We start from the raw sequence: 19,373 nt of genomic DNA, 5'->3' as shown, positions 1-19,373 counted from the left end.
GTCAGATTTCCAAAATATCCACAATGAGTATGCATGCAAGAGATTTGCATACAGTGGAAGCAGTGAATGCAAATTTATGAGCATATTTCATTTGGGTATCCTGAGAATCTGACTGGCTGGGTATTTCCTGAGGACTGAGTTGAGAATTCCTGTTTTGAAGTGTTTCATTCAAATTGTGCTCCTTCTGTGCACCATATACCTTGGCTCGAACTCCTGCCAGCCGAAGCATTTCTCCAGCACTGCTCTCCTTACGTTATTATTGAGCATTTCAAAATTGGTAAGTGCTCTTGCTTTCTAGTCTGTTATTTCTTCATTGCAAACTGTGAACCAAACATTTTGCTGCATGCTCTCTGCTTTTTGTAGTTCTAAATGTCATTTAACACTAAATATCTTCAGTCTTTCTCTGGTTTGCCTTTCAAGGTGCTATGCAACGTTGATGAACTGTTTGACAGGGATGAGTTGTCAGCAGCCCCTGATTCTGGCTGGCCTGATTGCTTTAATAGCGGGGTCTTTGTCTTCAGGCCTTCCATGGAAACATATGCTCATTTGCTACAGTTCGCTGTAGAGCATGGCAGTTTTGATGGTAAGTCTTTTGATGCCAATGTTAGGACAAGAAGTAACATTTATTCTGTCTCTCCCTGTTTTGTTTTCTTTTTAATGTTAGAGCTATAGTTAGGAACGTTCTACCTGGGAGCTCTCTTATATGGTGTTAAGCCCTGCCCAGCGCATCCCAAGATTCACTGGGCAGGGCTGGGCACCGCCATTTTGCAGGCAGCAGCGAAGGAAGAGAAGGGGAGGCAAGCTACCTCCCTCCTCCAACTCAAGGTAGGGGGATTGACAGCGGCCCACTGGACCATCAGGGACTCCTTGCTAATGCTGGGGGGGGGGGGGGTTAGAGGGGGGCTGGAGACCCACCGGATCTCCAGCCCTCCCTGAACCTGTGTTGGGAGGGGGTGTCGAAGGGATCACAGGTTCGCCGGACCTCCAGCCCCCTGTCGCTGGAGGGAGGGTTGTCTGTTCTTAGGGGGAGGGAATGGTGGCCTGCTAGAATGCAAATGCATGCTGGACAGGGCTCCCCATTCCTCCCCAATGGTTTGCAAATCCTACTCCAGCTCAGAGCTGGCGTAGGGTTTGCCGCAACCAGCAAGTCAGTCTTTGGCGCACTGGTCGCTGATCATTGGGGATGAATAGTTTTAGCATGCATTTTCATGCTATTTGCTCTAAGAACTCTGTTTTGCATGCTAGTTGCGTTCAGAGCCTGCGAGCACATTGTTTCACGTGCTCGGGGACTCTAATCATGGGGCGGTAGCAAACGCAGGCTCTACTATGGCGCTAACAGCCTATAGTGCTGGCGTTTGCTTCTGATCATCTGTATGTAGTAGTTTTGTTTTTTGAAGAAAAAAAACTCAATTCAAACCGAGTGAGGGATAACCTCTGTTAGTCTAACAAAGATACGGTTTGGGGGGGGGGGGGGGGGGGGGTGAAGACCTCAGATGACTGTAGTACCCTTATAGATGCCAACAAGTGTAATTTGTTGCATAAAAATATGTCCATTGGTATGGTTGGGGGGGGGGGGGGGGGTTATGACCAATGATAGAAGCTGTGAACTGTGGTTTGGATGCTGTGACATTACACTTGGGCATCTATAAGGGTACCCCAGTCATCTGAGGTCTTTTCCCCCACCATTCCTTTATGGTGTTAGACTAACACAGGTTATTCCTCACTCTACAGTTTGAGTTTTTGACATTCATTGAGCGAGTTTCCGTCTGCTTTTGTTACCTTGTTTGTGTTTTGACCATATCTTTGTGAACTAGCAGGAAGGGAAAAAAAGAAGCTAACATGGTCTCTGAAATGATTTCTGAGAAATAAGAAAATCTAATTGGAAGGATCAAGGGAACTCTCACTAGAATCTTTTTTTTTTTTTTTCCCCAATATATGGTTGAGGATCTGTAACACATTTATAGTGGGACAAAAAGCAAATGCTGTAAAATATATGCAAACAAAAATGGCACATTAAGGGGCCCTTTAGCAAGCTGTGGAGAAAATGGCTTACTGTGGGTGTAGGTGTCCTGCTAGAATTTGGGGATGTGCGTGCACTACCCACATGCACTGGGGGCGGAGAGGGGGCATGTTCCACACTAAGCATGTGGGCTTTGCTGTGTGCTAATCGATTTAGCACAGGTTTAGTGGGCAAGTCCCTACTGCCTAGAAAATGGTGGTAGATATTCGTGCGCTAATGTCCGCATATGAATGGGAAAATTGGTGTACGACTGCTTTTATTGCTAAAAAAAAATAGGAAAATTGGCCACATGGCCTTAGCACACGGGAATGATCAATGTAAGGGTGGGCTAAGGCCAGTTTTTTTTTTTTACCACGGTTTGGTGAAAGGGTCCCCAGGTGTTTAATATGGGATTTAATACAGTAGTGGTTTTTTACTACAGATGTGCATTCATTAGTGCCTATTCCTTAGAGAATTTTTAAAAAAAGAAAAATTAATATGTGGTAATCTACAAATTATCCAAAAAGCAAAACAAAAAGTACCAGGGGCCTTCAAAAAAAGGGGATAAGAATTTTAATCGAATGTGTAGATGAAACAATCCTAGAATGGACCCGACACGGTCCGTGTTTCGGTGCACAAGATCTTGTGACCAGAAGCAGTTGTTTCGTGAGAGTATCTGTCCGTTTGACATTGCACGAAGGGATAACACGGTGGCGCAGCATATTGCTTCCAGCCCACAGTCGTACGTTTTCTGCTACACTTTGTGACCCCTGACGCAGGCGCTGTGCGCCGAAACAGATCGTGTGGGGTCCATTCTAGGATTTTCACCTACACATTCGATTAAAATTCTTATGCCCTTTTTTTTGAAGGATCCTGGTACTTTTTGTTTTGCTGTAATCTACAAATTAGCCAGTGTTAAACTTTTTAATAAAATGAATGTGGGGAAATATGAACAGACATCCCAAGAAAAAATTGGGGAGAAAAATACCCAAATGACCTGAAAATATTTGCCCTGTCTGCGTCCTTGGTTTATACCTTACAGTAATATTTTTTTTTTTTAAACCTACATTAAACACCCCAACACACTATAAATCCTTCAGAAATGTAATAATTTTGACTTGTACAGTCTGGGTTTAACTGTACTTTTAAGTTCTTGTATTAATGCAGGATAGGGGCAGGGAAAATTGGCATTAATGTGTGCAAAGCAAACAAATATTAGGATTTATTTACTGTCTTTTTTTTTTTTTTTTTTAAACTCACTCAAGGTGGTGTACAATAAGAATAAATCAAACATGAGCAATAGAAAATTTAAAAAAAATATTCAAATAATACAAAGTATATGACTTGCAATGTCAACACAGTACGTAATAGAACATACAGCATAGGGTATAAGCAAAGATGGAACATATAGATAAGAGAGTAAGAGGAGTTGGAAAGTAAAGTGACTAAAGAAAGTTGCACTTGAGGTCAGAGAAGGTGGTTAAATATTATCTCAGCTACGATAGGGAGTGGATAAACATGTCCTGCTGCAGTATGTGCAGCCTGTGTTACTCCTTGTGTGTGAGTGAGCCAAACAAGTTTGTTTGCTTCTTCCATTAAAGGCCTGCAAGAAGAGCCAAGCTTTAACCTGCTTCCTGAAGTAGAGATAAAGTCTTGTGAAGTGGAGCATAAAAATAACTGCTTCTGCATTAATAAGGGGCTGCATCACTAAAGGGTTGGTGCGCAGCAATGGGCTTGCCATGCGTCAATCCAGTACTACCCCCGGGCTACCGCAGGATAATGGCGGTAGTTCCCATCACCAGCATGTGGAGCTGAGTAACATGAAGATCATTCGTGATGAAGTTACTGATGGGTTGGTTTTTCATGCCTTGAGACTGCTGAAGTAGCGAAACATTCAGTGTGACAAACGCACGGAAATAAGTGCATCTTTTTTTGAAGATATAAACTAGGTGTTTGACTTCTTTATATATTTTTGGGTGGATCCAAAATTGGAGTTTTAACAATATTTTGTGTGTGTGTGTTTTTTTTAATGCCTATAAAGATATTTGACCCTGGTTTTAAGTCCTTTTCACCCAGTAAGTCTTCTGTTTTGGGTGGAGGCAAGGGTGCTGAGGCTTTTTCCCTTTTGTACATTTTTGTACTCTACAAGGTTGAATATAGTTTTTCAAAAAAGATCGAGAGAGGTTTTCACGGGAACTGATTGTATATATACGCTTTCATTCCTCTCTATTGCTGAACAAGTGGTATAGAGCATTATCACACTTTAAAAGAAAAAGAGATGCATAGAGCAGTGGCGTAGCTATGAGGGGCCACAGGGGCCTGGGCCCCCTCAGATTTACTCTGGGGCCCCCGGTATGGCTGGTGGAGGTCCCCGACCCCAACCCCTGCCAGCTGAAGCATTTATCTGTCCCACGTTGGTCTCTCACTTGCCACTTTTTCTGCTTCCAGCTGCGCTGTTCATGCTCTAGTGCACGGCGCGCTAAAAACAGGAGAGGAAGCAAGTGCGAGACCAGCACGGGACAGTTAAATGCTTCAGCTAGCAGGGGTTGGGGCCCCTCACCAGCAAAGGTACCTTGGGGGGGGGGGGGGGTTGGCGGCGGTGGTGGAGGCAGGACAAAATGTGCTCCCCCCACAGTCTGGTTATGCCCCTGGCATAGAGGGGAGTAGACTGCACCAGGTGTCGGTTAACAACCATAAAGACAAAAAAAGGTATAATCGCAAGAAGGCTCAGCTACAACCCTGGGCACCTTTCTGGTCAGGCTGGCTGGGCCATGCTGGTCTTTGTCTGCCATCATTTTCTATGTTTTGATATTTGTGCTCCAAGTTGCCATTTAAACTGCAAAGCTCATGCTGTCTTATGGTCTCAGAGAATGGGAGCCTTCCTCCTCTGAAGCTTGTAGCTAAATGGGCTGACCTTTCCCTTCTTGAATGTACTCTTGTTATCATAGCCTTATACAAACTGAATTGAGTTTTACCTCTGGCTCTGAGAGCTGCACCTGTTAGAGGCTCTCAGCAATCATTTATGTGTGGCACCCAGGAACCATGTTTCATTGCCAAGGAATGGGGTCGGCATACTGAAAGTGTAGCTTGTGATCTTTTGATATGGGTTTACAGCAAGTTATTAATACTTCATTATGGAAAACAAAGTTTGTCTGCACAAGAAAGAATGTGTGTGTGTTTTCCCAAGTCACAAAAATATTGAGTTCTACTTTTGTATGCTTCACTAATTGAATTAAAATTTAAGTTAATGCTCTCCTTTTTATGATTAAATCCTTTTCTGAGAAGATAGAAATGTGTGATGGAGAAACCTGTTGTAGAATTCTGTATATATATATATATTTTTTTTTTACATTTGTACCCCGCGCTTTCCCACTCATGGCAGGCTCAATGCGGCTTACATGGGGCAATGGAGGGTTAAGTGATTTGCCCAGAGTCACAAGGAGCTGCCTGTGCCTGAAGTGGGAATCAAACTCAGTGCCTCAGTTCCCCAGGACCAAAGTCCACCACCCTGACCACTAGGCCACTCCTCCACTCCAAGCTTTTTCTTGTCTGCACCATAAAGTGTTCTATTTTTCGTCTACTGAAGAAGGGTTTCTGAAATCACCAGGTCTGTGTGCCTCTGCTCTCTTCCATGCTAAATTTTGTGTTTCATGTTTAGCCACACCTAGTTTTCGGAACATGTTGTGGGAGTGTTATTTAGGGATCCTTAAAAATATATATCCTGGAAAGTAGGCTTCATTAATTCTGTGTAGAGCATCTTGTTAAGTCTGTGTTGGGTGGGCAACCTGTGGCCCACCATTGAACTTTATGCAGCCCACAAAATCATGGGAAGTATACACAGAAAACATTAACCAGAGTTTGTGATTTTAAGTACTGTATTTCACAAATATTCTAAGAATAGCCACTCTAACAGTGGTCCATCATTTTTAGTTAAATTTTTACTTTTCACAGAAGGTCTATGGAGCTTTGCGCATTTCTGGTTCTGACACTAAGTAATGTTGCGGCTTGCTAGGGGTAAGCCACATTGAGCCTTCAAATTGTTGGGAAAATGCGGGATACAAATGCTACAAATAAATAGTACCGACATTCATGCAGCCCTCTGTGTATAAAGGTTGTCCACCCTTGCATTAAGTACTGGATTGTCAGGCTTTGTTTGGCCATGCATGCAATGTCTCTTGGTGGCCCTTGAATTAGTTAATAATTCTTTTTCTCTTTTTCTATGAAGGGGGAGACCAAGGCCTTCTAAACGGTTTCTTCAGTGACTGGGCAACGACAGATATTAGCAAGCATCTGCCCTTCATATATAACTTGAGCATCAGCTCTCTTTATACCTACAGCCCAGCTTTCAGACAGTAAGTATTGTCCTTACTCAAATGTCAAATCCTTTCCATTCAACGTTGTGAACATGGCATTGCTAGCATACATATTGATGATGAATGCCCTGTGATAACATTTAAAAGATGCACTTGCCAGAGTGCCCGTTTCTTCCTCATATGGACTTAGGCTTATGTAGCTCCTCAGGTTTGGTTCCCTCACAGCCTGTGGTCCTTTGTAAGAGACAAGGGTATGACTTCAGGGAGGAAACGGTGTCTTTCTCTATCTCGGGTCTACTTCTCTTGGATTCAGGTTCCTAGATTTGGGACCAGCTTAGCTCTGAGAGGTTGTTGGCCTTCCTAGATCTATTCATACACACTTTCACAAACTAAGGGATCCTTTTATTAAGGTGTGCTAAATAAGATGCCCATTATCTGCCAGATTCTATATATCGCGTCTAACGTTCCATGCTTAAATCTAAGCATATTCCAAAACAATATATAAACGTAATTGACTTAACAAACCAATCAGCATTAACAGCACTTAAGCAATAATGAGCACTAATTGGCAATGTGCGCCAAATAAGATGCCCATTATCTGCCAAATACTATATATCAAGCCTAGTGGTCCACACTTAAATCTAAGTATATTCTATAACAATACATGTAATGTAATTGGCTTAACAAGCCAATCAGTGTTAACAGCACTTAACAAGCAATATTGAACATTAATTGGCAATAATTAGAAATTACATGCATAACTTGCTAAGTGTATATTGTAATTCACTGCACTTAAATTCTAATGCACACATCCAAAAAGGAGTGTGGTTATGGGTGGAGAAATAGATGTTTCATGGGGATTTCCTAGGCACCATATATAGAATCTCTCTCCCCCCCCCCCCCCCAAAAAAAAATATTTCTATGGGTATCTTATTTAGCATAAGCTAAATCTGTTAGCACACCTTAGTTTAAAAAAAATATATGTATTCTAGTTCAGGGTGTGCTCTGAACCAACATTTTACTGAACATTTTTTTAATTGGCAGAATGAAAGGGAAACCTAATTGATAGGGTGTAAAAATAGTAGAAGTAGTGACTTTTACTTCCTCTGGGACTCTCCCTTGTGACCGGGAAAACATAATCTTCCTCCCAAATACCCTGTTAATGTACTCGGCTGTGATAATACTGCAGTTCTGTAGACCATGTCCCTCTTGTTGCAGCTTTAAGGATCATCCATTGTATACTTTCTTGTCCAGGATTAGTAAAATTATTTTCCTTCTCAGTATTCACAGGTCGTCTTTCCTCAGCCTGTTTAATCCTTAAGTAGTCGGCTTTCTGCTTGGTTAATCAGAAGAAAGACCCTGTGAAATGCAGAGGCCTAAGCAGTTCCTCATGGTATGCCTGCATAACTAGCCAAAGACAAAAACAGCCTTTGGACCGGTTGGTGGGTTGGGGGGTGTGTGTTTATTTTATTTATTTATTTTTACCTTTTCAAATTTCCTTTTAAGTGAGGTCTCCTTCTGGCCTAGTGGTTAGGGTGATGGACTTTGGTCCTGAGGAACTGAGTTTGATTCCCACTTCAGGCACAGGCAGCTCCTTGTGACTCTGGGCAAGTCACTTAACCCTCCATTGCCCCATGTAAGCCGCATTGAGCCTGCCATGAGTGGGAAAGCGCGGGGTACAAATGTAACTAAAATAAAAATAAATAAATAAAAATTTACTTCATTGATGCAGTGTGTCCTCTGCTCTGGAAACTTGAGTGGCATAAAAAGTCACTTTCATAGAGCTGTTTGGAGGTCTCGTATTGAAGCAAGGCAGAACCTTAGGGGTCTGTAACTCTGTACACTTGGCCTCCTTGGGTGTTGCTTTTTTCTCCCATGGTTTTTTTTTTTTTAATGTCCAAAATATTTTGGAACAAAAAATTATATGGCAGTTTCCCCAACTTCTTAAAAATGCTTTTTCCGTAAGTCAGTGTACCTGCATTTCTAGTACATGATGTTTATGCTCTCAGCAGCTTCAAAAACGCCCTTTTAGATCAGAGGTAAGCAAGTTAAACCAGCCTACAGCAATTGTTTTCCCTCCAGCCCACAGCAGTGGACAAGAAAATGTATGAGGTGCATGCTTCAAAGGGGTTGTTCTTGATATTCTCCAGGATGGATGGCCAGGCCAGCCTCAATCTCCCCTCCCCCACTTCTTGTCTTTTTAGACTTTTACCCCTTTCCTCTTTACCCCAGTTTACACAGAGTGCCACACCAAATTGCACTGAGCTTAAAAAAAAAAATTGCCTTCCCTCTTTTAGGTAATGTGAGACTTCCTCAAATTACATAAATGCTGAATGAAGAAAAAACTGGGAATCTTACTGATCTTGTGTTTTTAAATACCAATTTTAAAAACGGTTTGTGTTGCCATTGTAAGTAGTATTACATATACTCTTTTACTAGGCTGCAAAATGGCTGTGGATTGACTTAACAAAAAAAAATTTTAGGGCTCCTTTTACTAAGCAGCGGTAAGCCCAACGCGGGCTTACCACTCGCTATTTAGGAAGTACCACCGGGCTAACGCAGCAACCTGGCGGTACTTCTCACCCCTACCACGTCGTCATTTCCGTCGCTAAGCAAATTTGTAGCGCCGGATACTACCCAGTGGTAATGAGGCAGTGCCGCATGCTGCCCAGTTACAGCACAGGAGCCCTTATGGCCACCTCAATGGGTGGGTGGTAAGGGCTCCCCCCACCCCCAAAATGGCCGCGCTGACATTTCCTGAAGGAAAGCGAGACCAGCTGTGGTAAAGGGAGGCCTCCGCGCGTGTAAAACACGTGCCAACGCAGGCCACCTTTTGCCACAGCTTGGTAAAAGGGGGCCTTTTGCTGGCTTTTAATTTGTTTAGAGAAGACTATAAAGCAGCGATTCCCAAACTGGGTTACGTGAAACCCCAGGGTCCCACAAGAAATTAGATTATAGAATCTGTATCATCCTTTAAAAAAAAAAAAAAAAAGTTCAAGAATTGACACATTCCTCTAGTTCTTCACCTGTGAATGACCAGTTAATTTGTTCTGGATTTGCAGACTTTTTTTTTTTTTTTTAATTGACTGATTTTATCATTGAGTAATAAGTGTTCAGATGAAATAGTACCGGATTTAAATATTTCTGATTCAGCAGTAGCCAAACATCTCTGAAGTTTACATTCCTTAGTAAAGGAATTGTATTCCTTTTCCATTTTTAATTCGATTTAGCATGGTGTCTTCTATCATTGCTTGCTTATTTGGTTAATTTATCCCTCCTGAATGGAAAGATCTCTGACAAAAACAGCAGTTGTAACTCCTACTTTGAAAAAAAGGAAAGTGTGTGGAGTGGTTTATTCCAGCTTTCATTAATTCCTGATTTCTTTATTGGCTAAGAGTAATTCTTGAGCAGTTGTCAGATTTTGTGGCAAAAAACAAAATTTGTATATAGTTGTCAGGATATAGGCATCATATCACAGAATCTTTTGCTGTCAGGGCTATGGTGCTCTTTGGATTCAGATTTGAGTGCTGCTTTCGATACTGTAATTTGAAAATTGATTTGTTGCAAAATATTGGACTTGCCTCTGGCAGTTCTGTTTTTCTAATCAGACACAATCTTTTTTTTTTTTTTTTTTTTTTTTTTTTTGAACTGAGAAATATCCTCTGTCAATTTTTGATAGAGGAGTGCCTCAAAATTTATTACTTTCACCAGTGCTTTTCAATTTGTACCTTGCACACTTCACTAAGCTCCTTGAAGTTGGAAATGTTAAATTCCATTTCTTTGCAGATGATCAATTGGTTTCTTTTATGAGGGATGACACATCTCTATGCATTGTCTGATCTTAATTGTAAATTGGTTCTGCTTGATAAATAGTTGAGTGATCATGACTTTAATTTTGAACGCAGAAAAATCTTGTACTGTGTGGATAACTCGCAAATACAGGTCTTTGGAGATACAGCCAAAAGTACGAGGGAAGTTTCTTCCTCTTAAATATTACTCTGGGATTTCACGTTGATACTTCATTGGAATGTGACACATTGGCAGTGTTAGATCATGTTACTTGCAATTGCAAAAAAGTTTGTGAGCTAAAAATGTTTTTTGAATAGATCCAGTTTAGTTAATAGTTCGTGCTTTTTTAACAAGGAGATTGTATTATTGTAATTCATTGTTTCAAGTTATTACCAAGTCCAGTTTGAAAGGACTTCGGTTGGTTCAAAATATAGCTGTGCATCTTGTGACAGGAGTGAAAACGTTTGACCATGTTACTCCTGTTTTGCAATGGTACGAAGTTCTGCTTGAATTACATTCAAGTTATTATGCTTGGCTTTTAAGGCTTTTTGCGTGGGTGCCCAAAATATCCTTTAGATAATCTGTGTAAACAAATTGATCAACAACCACTGCAATCTTCTTAGCATTGCCTTCTTCGGCTTCTGCTGTTAAATGTAGTTAATAGAGGGCTATTTCTTGTTCAGGTCAATTTATGCTGGGCCATTCTTGTGGAATTCTTTGCTTAATTGTGTTATTTGTAGTACTAGTTTGGCTTTCATAAAGTTCTAAAAACTTGGACCTGAAAATTCTTTTGGCTGTTCTTAATTTTGTTGACTGATGTACTTTAGTTTAAGAATGTAGGGGTGATGGCACCTTCATTAACTTTGTCCGATAGAGTTTTGCCTATTGGGTCTGAATCCAGGGTTCTGGCGGTGATTTTAGATTGATCATTGACATATGTGCCTCAGATTTATTGTGGAGGACAACCTTGTACAGACTAAAACAACTAAGGTTAATTAGATCTTTTTTTTTTTTTATCAAATGACCTTTGCTTTCGTGGTCCAAATGATTATACTTCCACATTTGGACTACTGCAATGCTCTTTACTTGGTTCTTTCATCTAAGTATTTGAGAAAATTGCAGTTTATCCAGAATACAGCTGTTAGGTTAGCAAATTTGGTAGTGTGTTTGGATATATTTCTAAACTTCATTGGCTCCCAATCGGTTAACGAATTGCATTTAAAGTGACCTGTCTGTTTCTTGATGCTATTACTTCTGATTTATTGATAAAAATGGTTTTGGTTCCTCTTGAGTCTTCTCTCAATTACGATATAAATTCTCTTTCCTCCATCATATGTTTTCAGTATGGCTAAGACCCTTTTTGCTTATAGTTGCTTTTTCTTTGTAATTTCTTTCCTTTTAATCTCGGAGTAGAAAGGAACTATTTAACATTTTGGGAAAAAAAAAACTTTTTTGTTTTAACAAATCATTTAATCCTTAAATTAAAAGTTCGAATTAACAAATTACTATTTCCTGGTCTTATGACTTTTTATTGATGTTGGTTTTGTTAACATTGCAATTGCACATGATGATATCTATATATATTTTTAGATCTTAATTGTTTTGTTTGTACTTCGCATTGGACCCAATTGGGAAAATAGCGGTCAATAATAATTCTGTTAGCACTAACATATATGAATAATATTTTTGATGTATTTGTTTTTATGAATAAGTATGGTTATGTTCTATGTATTTAATTGTGAACTGCTTTAAAACTTTATGGGTCCTGTTTATTAAGGTGCGTTAGCATTTTTAACGCACCCACAATTAGCGCGCTCGCTAACTGTGTAGGTGCATATAGGGACATTGTAGGTGCATACATGGTTAATGCTTGTTAATGTTAACACGCCTATAATGCGGCTTAGTAAACAGGGCCCTATAAGTGTTACAGCCTTTTTTGTGGTAGTCCTTCTCTAGACTGCCTTTTTCCCTATCCTTTTCAAGGTCTCGCCTCCAGAATTCAATATATCTCACTTAGAATATCAGTCCGTATTGAGGTAGTATCACCCTGGTACAACTGATAACAATAGCGTTTAGCCAGATCTTCAGTGCCCTGCTATTGACAGGTTGGCAGTTGGTAGGGACCGTTGGGGAAAGCTTGCCAAGGCTTTAAACTATTGTATGCAGAGTTTAATTGTATTGAGTTCTAGGAATATCCACAGGCAAACGTATTTTTTTTTAAATTCTTGGAAAACTTGTCTCTTCCCTGTGGGTTTTATTTTTTTAATTCACACATCTATTTCTTTTCTTAATAGGCATTAGAACTTCAGAACAAATGGATTGTATACTTGATAACTCTTAGGTTAACGTGCATTAAAATTGGATTTTTTTCACACAACAATTTTTTTAAATTTTTTACATACACTAATAAACTGAATGCATGCTAACAAAATGCATATCCCGGCTGGGCTCTGTCTTGTCACATGTGTGTACTTGATTCTCTGCACGTTGGTAAGGAAAGGCTAAAAAGCTGTGCCCTTAATGAGAACAATAGTGAAGAGGACAGCTTCAAAGGAAAAGTAGAAATTGATTTTTTTTTTTTTAATTTTTTGAACTTTGAAGCATGTGTAGCTTTTGCTGTGCAGAATAGTGCTGTCATTCATAGGATAGCGGTGAAACATTTTTCACCTTTGTTACGCTTTAAGATGCATTTTAAGCAGTAGTTGACTTGTGCGTTTGGGCTGTGATGTTCTGAAGGCCATGTACGCAATTTCAGGCATTCATATGCTATTGAGGGTAGGGATAGGGCAGGAGTGAAGTTCTTGCTTAACTAAGAACATAGATCTTCTTTATAAAGCATTTTTCTGCATGTAGGGCATGTTTATATGGGAAAAATTGTTATAAAATTATATGGCGTTATACTTGTATGTGTACTGGTATACCTATCTGTACATGGGCATTCCTAGAGGTATAGTTTGGGCAGAGTTGCAATATACATGTGGTTTGTTGTTTTTTGTTTTTTTTTAAACGCTTGTATGCACACATCTACTTCAGAGAAAATAAACATTTTATGCAACAGACTTCTTGCACTACCAAGAGAGCCTATTTTATAAAGTAAAAGCACATAGGGGTATGTGAATATGCCATGTCAGCAGCGGTATGAAAATTACCTCCAAAATGCTTAGCATACCAGGTCTTAAATAGTTTAATGGCTGTTCTCTTCATCTTTTGAAATGTACTATAAATGCATTCTCTGAACCCTGTTTTTTTATTTGTTAAAATTTCTCTTTCCCTATTTGACAGGTTGGCAGTTTGTAGTGACTGTTGGGGAAAGCTCGCCAAGGTTTTAAACTATTGTATGCATGGTTGAATTATATTGAGTTATTTGTTTTGTGGGTTTAACCAACTTTTTAACCCTTTTAGGAGCTCTGTAATGTACCAATAGTTATGGAACAGACATTGAGAAACATCTTGAGAATTAAGTGAAAATTATAGTTTCTAGTGACATGCTTGCAGTTTAAAAGCCTATCACCACAGTTTTGGCATTGATCACCCCCTCCTTCCGTTTGAGTTTTTCTTAGCAGAGATGGTAACAATTGGACAGATAGGGAGGTTGTCATGTTTTTGTAGAGTTGGTCCCTGCAGGGTAGTGGAGGGGAGCTTGCATAGATGTTTGTGTACATGTATATGAAAGAAACTTGCCTTGCTGCTACTTTTTCTGGTCCTGTTCTGTGCTATATATAGAGGACTTTATTTTTCACTGTATCCCATTCCAAAAGAGTAAGTTATGGGGAACTGATGGTCAAATGCTTTAAAAAAATTGCCTTCAAACAAAAGGATTCTTCTTGTGAATCATGATTCAAGAGTGAGAGGGTTTTTTTTTTCTAGTTTCTACCACTACCAGGCACTTTGCAGACTTGTTTAAAGGGAATAATAATGCATTTAATTTTCTAGTTTTAAAGCACTATTCAAGGGCTTGAAATAAAACGAATTGAAAAATGATCTGTATGGGTTGCCCTTTTAAGGACTCTAAAGTAGGTAAATTGCTATTATGAATCAAATGGACTCTAGGACTGAAAGAATAACAAAAAGGGCTCTTTTAATATTTCTGGTACAATGCAGCAAACTTAATATAAGATTATCAATAATTTTATAAAAATTCCAGTAATGGAACTTAATATACATAGCTGCCCCCTTTTTAGTGTTCTAATTGCACAAAGGTTTATCTCATTTTAGTGATATTTCTTTAGTGCTAGTCTAACAGGCAAATGTATGCAAATTAAGCACATTTAGGGGGTCTTTTACTTAGGGGTGCTGGTATTTTTAGCATGTGCTACAAGGGCGTCTTTAGCGTTTAGAGCGCACCTATTTTTAGAGCACGCTAATAACGCTAGCGAGCCTAAGTAAAAGACCACCTAAAACTAAAGCTATTTGTATGTAAGTATGGGTCTTGTTGCCGGACCTATATTAAGAAGGTATTTTGAATATGGTTCTTATACAGTTTGTGTGTGTGGTCTTTTTTTTGTTTTTAATCCACTCTCTACTTACCACCACTTTTTTTTTTTTTTTTAAAGATTTGGTACTGATTCTAAAGTGGTTCACTTTCTGGGTTCATCAAAGCCCTGGCACTGCAAGTACAACCCTCAGACAAGGACAGTAACGGAGGGCGGATCACCCTCAGGACACCAGCATCTGATTTTTACTACACTCTGGTGGGAGATCTACACTTCCAGTGTGTTGCCTCTGTTGACAGGACTGGAAGAGATAGCAGATACAGAAGGTCAAGAGAAGGTGAGGCAGCATGACTTTGGTGTGGGGGAGGTGGGATTCTAAGCTATGTCAGCCACAAATAACAAATCCTGCATATTAACCCAGTGCTTGGAACACACCTAGCCAGTCAGGTTTTCAGGATACCCACAATGAATATACATGAGAGATTAGCATACAGTGAAGGTAATGCATGCAAATATGTATCATGCATATTCATTGTGGATATTTTGAAAACCAGACTAGGTGTGACCCGAGGACTGGGTTGAGAACCCCCCCCCCCCCCCCCCCTAGACTCTTGTTTTCAGCTGCTGATTTCTTGAAATAAAGATAATGGTTGGAACTAAGGACTGTACAGAAAGGGAGAAGGCATAATAGCCTGCACTTTCATACAATTCTTTAAAAAAAAAAAAGTATGTTGGCCAAGGCTGTAAAATCCCACATCCTTAAGGGAAAAAATTCTGATTGATCACAATGACTAAAACTTGTAGGATACTACCTAATTTGGGTAGATTTAGGAAGTATTAGTTCCTGAGTGGATGGTGGATGCCTGGAATAGCTATTGACAGAAATAATAGCAACATGCATCATAACAGAATTTTAAGAGTTTTGGGTTAGATACAGAGCATATTAAGGGACGGTGGAGGAATAGAAGATAGGAGAAATGTAGGTAGTGGGAAGAATCCAATAGTTTGGATTTGGATATTGCTCACTCTTATTCAGTAGCAGCTCAAGATTAGCTGCGTTCAAGTACAGTAGGTATTTCCATGCCCCCGGAGGGCTCAATCTAATTTTGTACCTAGGGTTAGAGAATTACACTGTTACAGCTAATACAGATATACCACGGTAAATCTGCAGTAACGGCAACACTCTTAAAAATTACCACAGATGTGGGAACAAAACTCCTTACCACCCTGCGGGATTGGTAAAATGTTTTGTTCCCACGATAAAAAAAAAAAAAAATTCTCTCTTCCCCACAGTATTGGAGTCGCTTACACTTTCCTGCAGCCAGCCGGCAGTGATTCACACAGGCCGGCTCCGTGGCCTTCCTCCTGCCAAGTCCCACCCTCTATTGCAACTTGATGCTAAACAGGAAGTTGCACTAGAGAGGGCAGGACTTGGCAAGAGGAAGGCCATGGAGCTGGTCTGTGTGAATTGCTGCCGCCTGGCTGCAGGAAAGTGTGTGACACCAAACCCACCTCAAGTGACACTTGCTGAGGAGGGGGGGGAAGGGGCAGGAGAAAAATGCTGGCTGGACCCATGGGGAAGAAGAAGAGTGTGCTGGAGGGAAAGGAGGTGGGGGCTGGTTCGACCCATGGGACGAGGAGGGGGACTGGAGGGAAAAGAGGTGGGGGCTTGTTAGACCAATGGGAGGAAGAGGGGGACTGGAGGGATAGGAGAAAGAGGTGGGGCTAGACCCATTGGAGGAGGAGGGGGGGCTGGAGGGAAGGGAAAGAGATGCCAGACCAAAGGAAGAGGCAATCAAATTAACACAGCCAGAAGAAGAAAGGGAAAGAAGGCAGGCGGGTGAACCAGGTGCTGGAATGGATGGGGAGAGAGAGGCTGAGTTGGGGAGGAAAGACACTGGTAAGGAAGAGGGGGAGAAGATGGACAAGGAGGTAACAGAAACAGAGGAGAAATGATGTCATGGGGGCGGGACAGGGATAGAGGCACAAGGGGAGATGCAGTGTAGGAATAGTATATGGACACGTGGGGACAATGCCAGACACAGAAGGGAGATGTTTGACACAGGGGGAAGAGGATAGAGAGATTCCCTTCTCCGCTCCAAGAAAGTATAAACTGTGCAGAGCCCCCTAAAGTCTTCTAGATCAGTGCCTTGACTGCTTTATGAAAATACCTGTGGAATATGTCTTATTTTCTTAGCATCGTTTTGGGGGGGTTGAAGTTGTGATGAAGAGGAAGAATCCATCTCCAGCCAATGTGCAATCGCAGCCTCCTGCACAGCATGCCAATCCAGACTGCCTTGACAACCCTACTAACAAAATTGTAAGTATAGCATGCACAGATTGCTGGAACCAGTCCATATCAACTTTTCAGGATCCCTGAGAAGTAGGTGAAAAGCAGCAGCCAAAAAAAGCAATCACATTGGATCATTTGAGAGAAAGTTATCGATTCCCACTTCAGGCACAGGCAGCTCCTTGTGACTCTGGGCAAGTCACTTAACTCTCCATTGCCCCATGTAAGCTGCATTGAGCCTGCCATGAGTGGGAAAGCACGGGGTACAAATGTAACAAAACAAAAAAAAAAAATACTGGTACTAGCCCTTATTCAGTCAAGTGCATTTTCTGCCATAGTTCAGTCTCAGGTTTTTATGGATTTTTTTTTTTTTTGAGGTTTGATTATTTTGAACTCTGAAATTACAGTTGCTTGGTGGGAGAAAGACCTCAAAAGCCTTTGGATAGATGAAATATCTCATTAGATTTAGGCTAAACGTTTCTATCATTGGTCATAAATTCCCAGATCGTTTTTGTGTAATCTTTCAAGTGTTCTAATTCTTGCACACATGCGGGCTCATTTTCAAAGCACTTAGCCTTCCAAAGTTCCATAGAAACCTATGGAACTTTGGAAGGCTAAGTGCTTTGAAAATATGCCTGATTGTGTTCACTCTGTGATCACATTAGACCCTGTGAGGCCATGGTTTCACCCGATAGCATTCAGCTTCTTCTGTTTGCTCTGTGAGATGCCATGCTACTTGCACAGAACAAGCAAGAGTGTGGGTTTAATGAAAAATTTCATGAAAATGAAAGTAGAGGAGTGTGGTAGCCGTGTTAGTCCACTCTTAAGGTTATCAATAGAAATCAAACAAAATAAAACATGGATAAGATGATACCTTTTTTATTGGACATAACTTAATACATTTCTTGATTAGCTTTCAAAGGTTGCCCTTCTTCGTCAGATCGGAAATAAGCAAATGTGCTAGCTGACAGTGTATATAAGTGAAAACATTCAAGCATTACTATGACAGTCTGACAGGGTGGGAGGATGGGGGTGGGTCGGAGGTATGCATGGGGACAACAAAGCATATCATTGATATTCTAACAGGATGGGTGTGGGTAGGTGAGGGGAGGGTGATCAACTGTCGCGTGCTCGAGGACCTTGGCATACTGTCAGGCTTCTTCCCCGGGAGCACTGGTTTCGTGAGTCCTTGGGCCACTACCGTGGAGCGGCAGTGGCAGGCAAGATCACCTTCAAGGTAGAGATGAGACAAGACTGGATCGGAACCCCGGACTGGAGTTCTACACAGGAATACACGGAACTGGAACGCACCGGACGGGTGCGCACTGGAGTGGAGCCCGCTGGACAGGAACACACTGGAGTGGCCCCACTGGACTGGAACATACAGGAGTGAAACCCGCTGGACTGGAACACACTGGAGCGGAACCCACGGGACCGGAACACACTGGACCTAGGCTTCACCTACGCTTAGCCGCCTTTCCCCGAGGGTTAAGACCCCAGGTTCGGGCAGCCGGCAGGACTTACAGGAAAGACCGGAACTGGAACTTGCAATCAGGAACAGCAGAAATGAGGATCCAGGAGTGCCCCCAGGCACCTAGGCGAAGGCAAGGCAGACAAGCAGGGAATGTCCGGGTTCCAGCAACAGGCAGGTTCAAAGCAATGGTCAAATCAAGGAACAAGACTACGGCTGGAGCCTCAGTATCAAGGAGTACTGGCAACAGATAGAACAAGGGCTGAAGCAACAGAAACACCAGAAGACTAGTCAACTGTACATAAGCTAGTAGGAAAGCTATGCCCAAGCAAACCAGTCATACGCAAGAAACATACACTAAGCAAACTCAGGAGAACTAGTAGAGCTATACACAAGCTAACAAACAAAGCTGTGCCCAAGCTAACAAGTCATACACTGGAAACATACACAGAGCAAACTCAGGAGAACTAGTAAGCTATACACAAGCTAACAAACAAAGCTGTGCCCAAGCTAACTAGACAAACAGAGAAACTCACACAGAGCAAACAATGTAGCAGTGAACAGAGCACTCCACATACCAGGGCCCTTAGACGAAATGCAAAGGCCAGGGCTGTAGTCTCTAAGTGATTAATAAAGCCCCTCAACACCAGAGGCACAGCTGCAGCAATCACCTTGCATCCAAACAGAGGCTTGACACACAGAGAAGTCAGCCCACAGGAAGGAACAGCGGGAGCCATCTTGGATACTGGCATAGAGGAGGAGGCGGAAGCCATCTTGGAAGAGGCATAGCCCACACAGGTGAGGTTCAGTAGGGCAATCAGCACACAGAGCCAGAGAGAAACTAAGACAGAGACAGACACAGAGACAAGCAGAAGCCAGCACAGCCACTGACTCCCAGAAACAGGGTAAGTCTGAGGGTGGTCACGGCCACAGACGTGACATCAACGGAGACATACAGCTTTATGGTTTATAATGGGCTAGGAACCCCAGGTCCTTGTTAAGTCCTTTCTGTTGGGTGTTAAAATATTCAATCATTCTGACTTCAAAGGTCTTACGTTCTTGTATGGTTTTAAAGGTA

At 41.4% G+C, this 19,373-nt stretch overlaps 1 protein-coding gene across 4 annotated transcripts in view; it reads left to right on the top strand.

Moving 5' to 3' along the window:
- The window catches only part of GYG2 (glycogenin 2), a 99,904-nt gene that overhangs the window by 58,751 nt on the left and 21,780 nt on the right, over window positions 1–19,373 (top strand). For all 4 annotated transcript variants that reach the window (XM_030202081.1, XM_030202082.1, XM_030202080.1 and 1 more), the window contains exons 4-7: window positions 421–583; window positions 6,225–6,351; window positions 14,655–14,871; window positions 16,732–16,854. In XM_030202081.1, coding sequence (XP_030057941.1) covers window positions 421–583; window positions 6,225–6,351; window positions 14,655–14,871; window positions 16,732–16,854 — 630 coding nt within the window. The remainder of the gene's footprint in view (window positions 1–420; window positions 584–6,224; window positions 6,352–14,654; window positions 14,872–16,731; window positions 16,855–19,373) is intronic.

The sequence above is a fragment of the Microcaecilia unicolor genome, chromosome 4 (genome assembly GCF_901765095.1).
Source record: "Microcaecilia unicolor chromosome 4, aMicUni1.1, whole genome shotgun sequence".
NCBI lineage: Eukaryota > Metazoa > Chordata > Amphibia > Gymnophiona > Siphonopidae > Microcaecilia > Microcaecilia unicolor.
The sequence above is the reverse complement of the archived record's forward strand: the minus strand, read 5'-3'. Positions and strand labels throughout refer to the sequence as shown.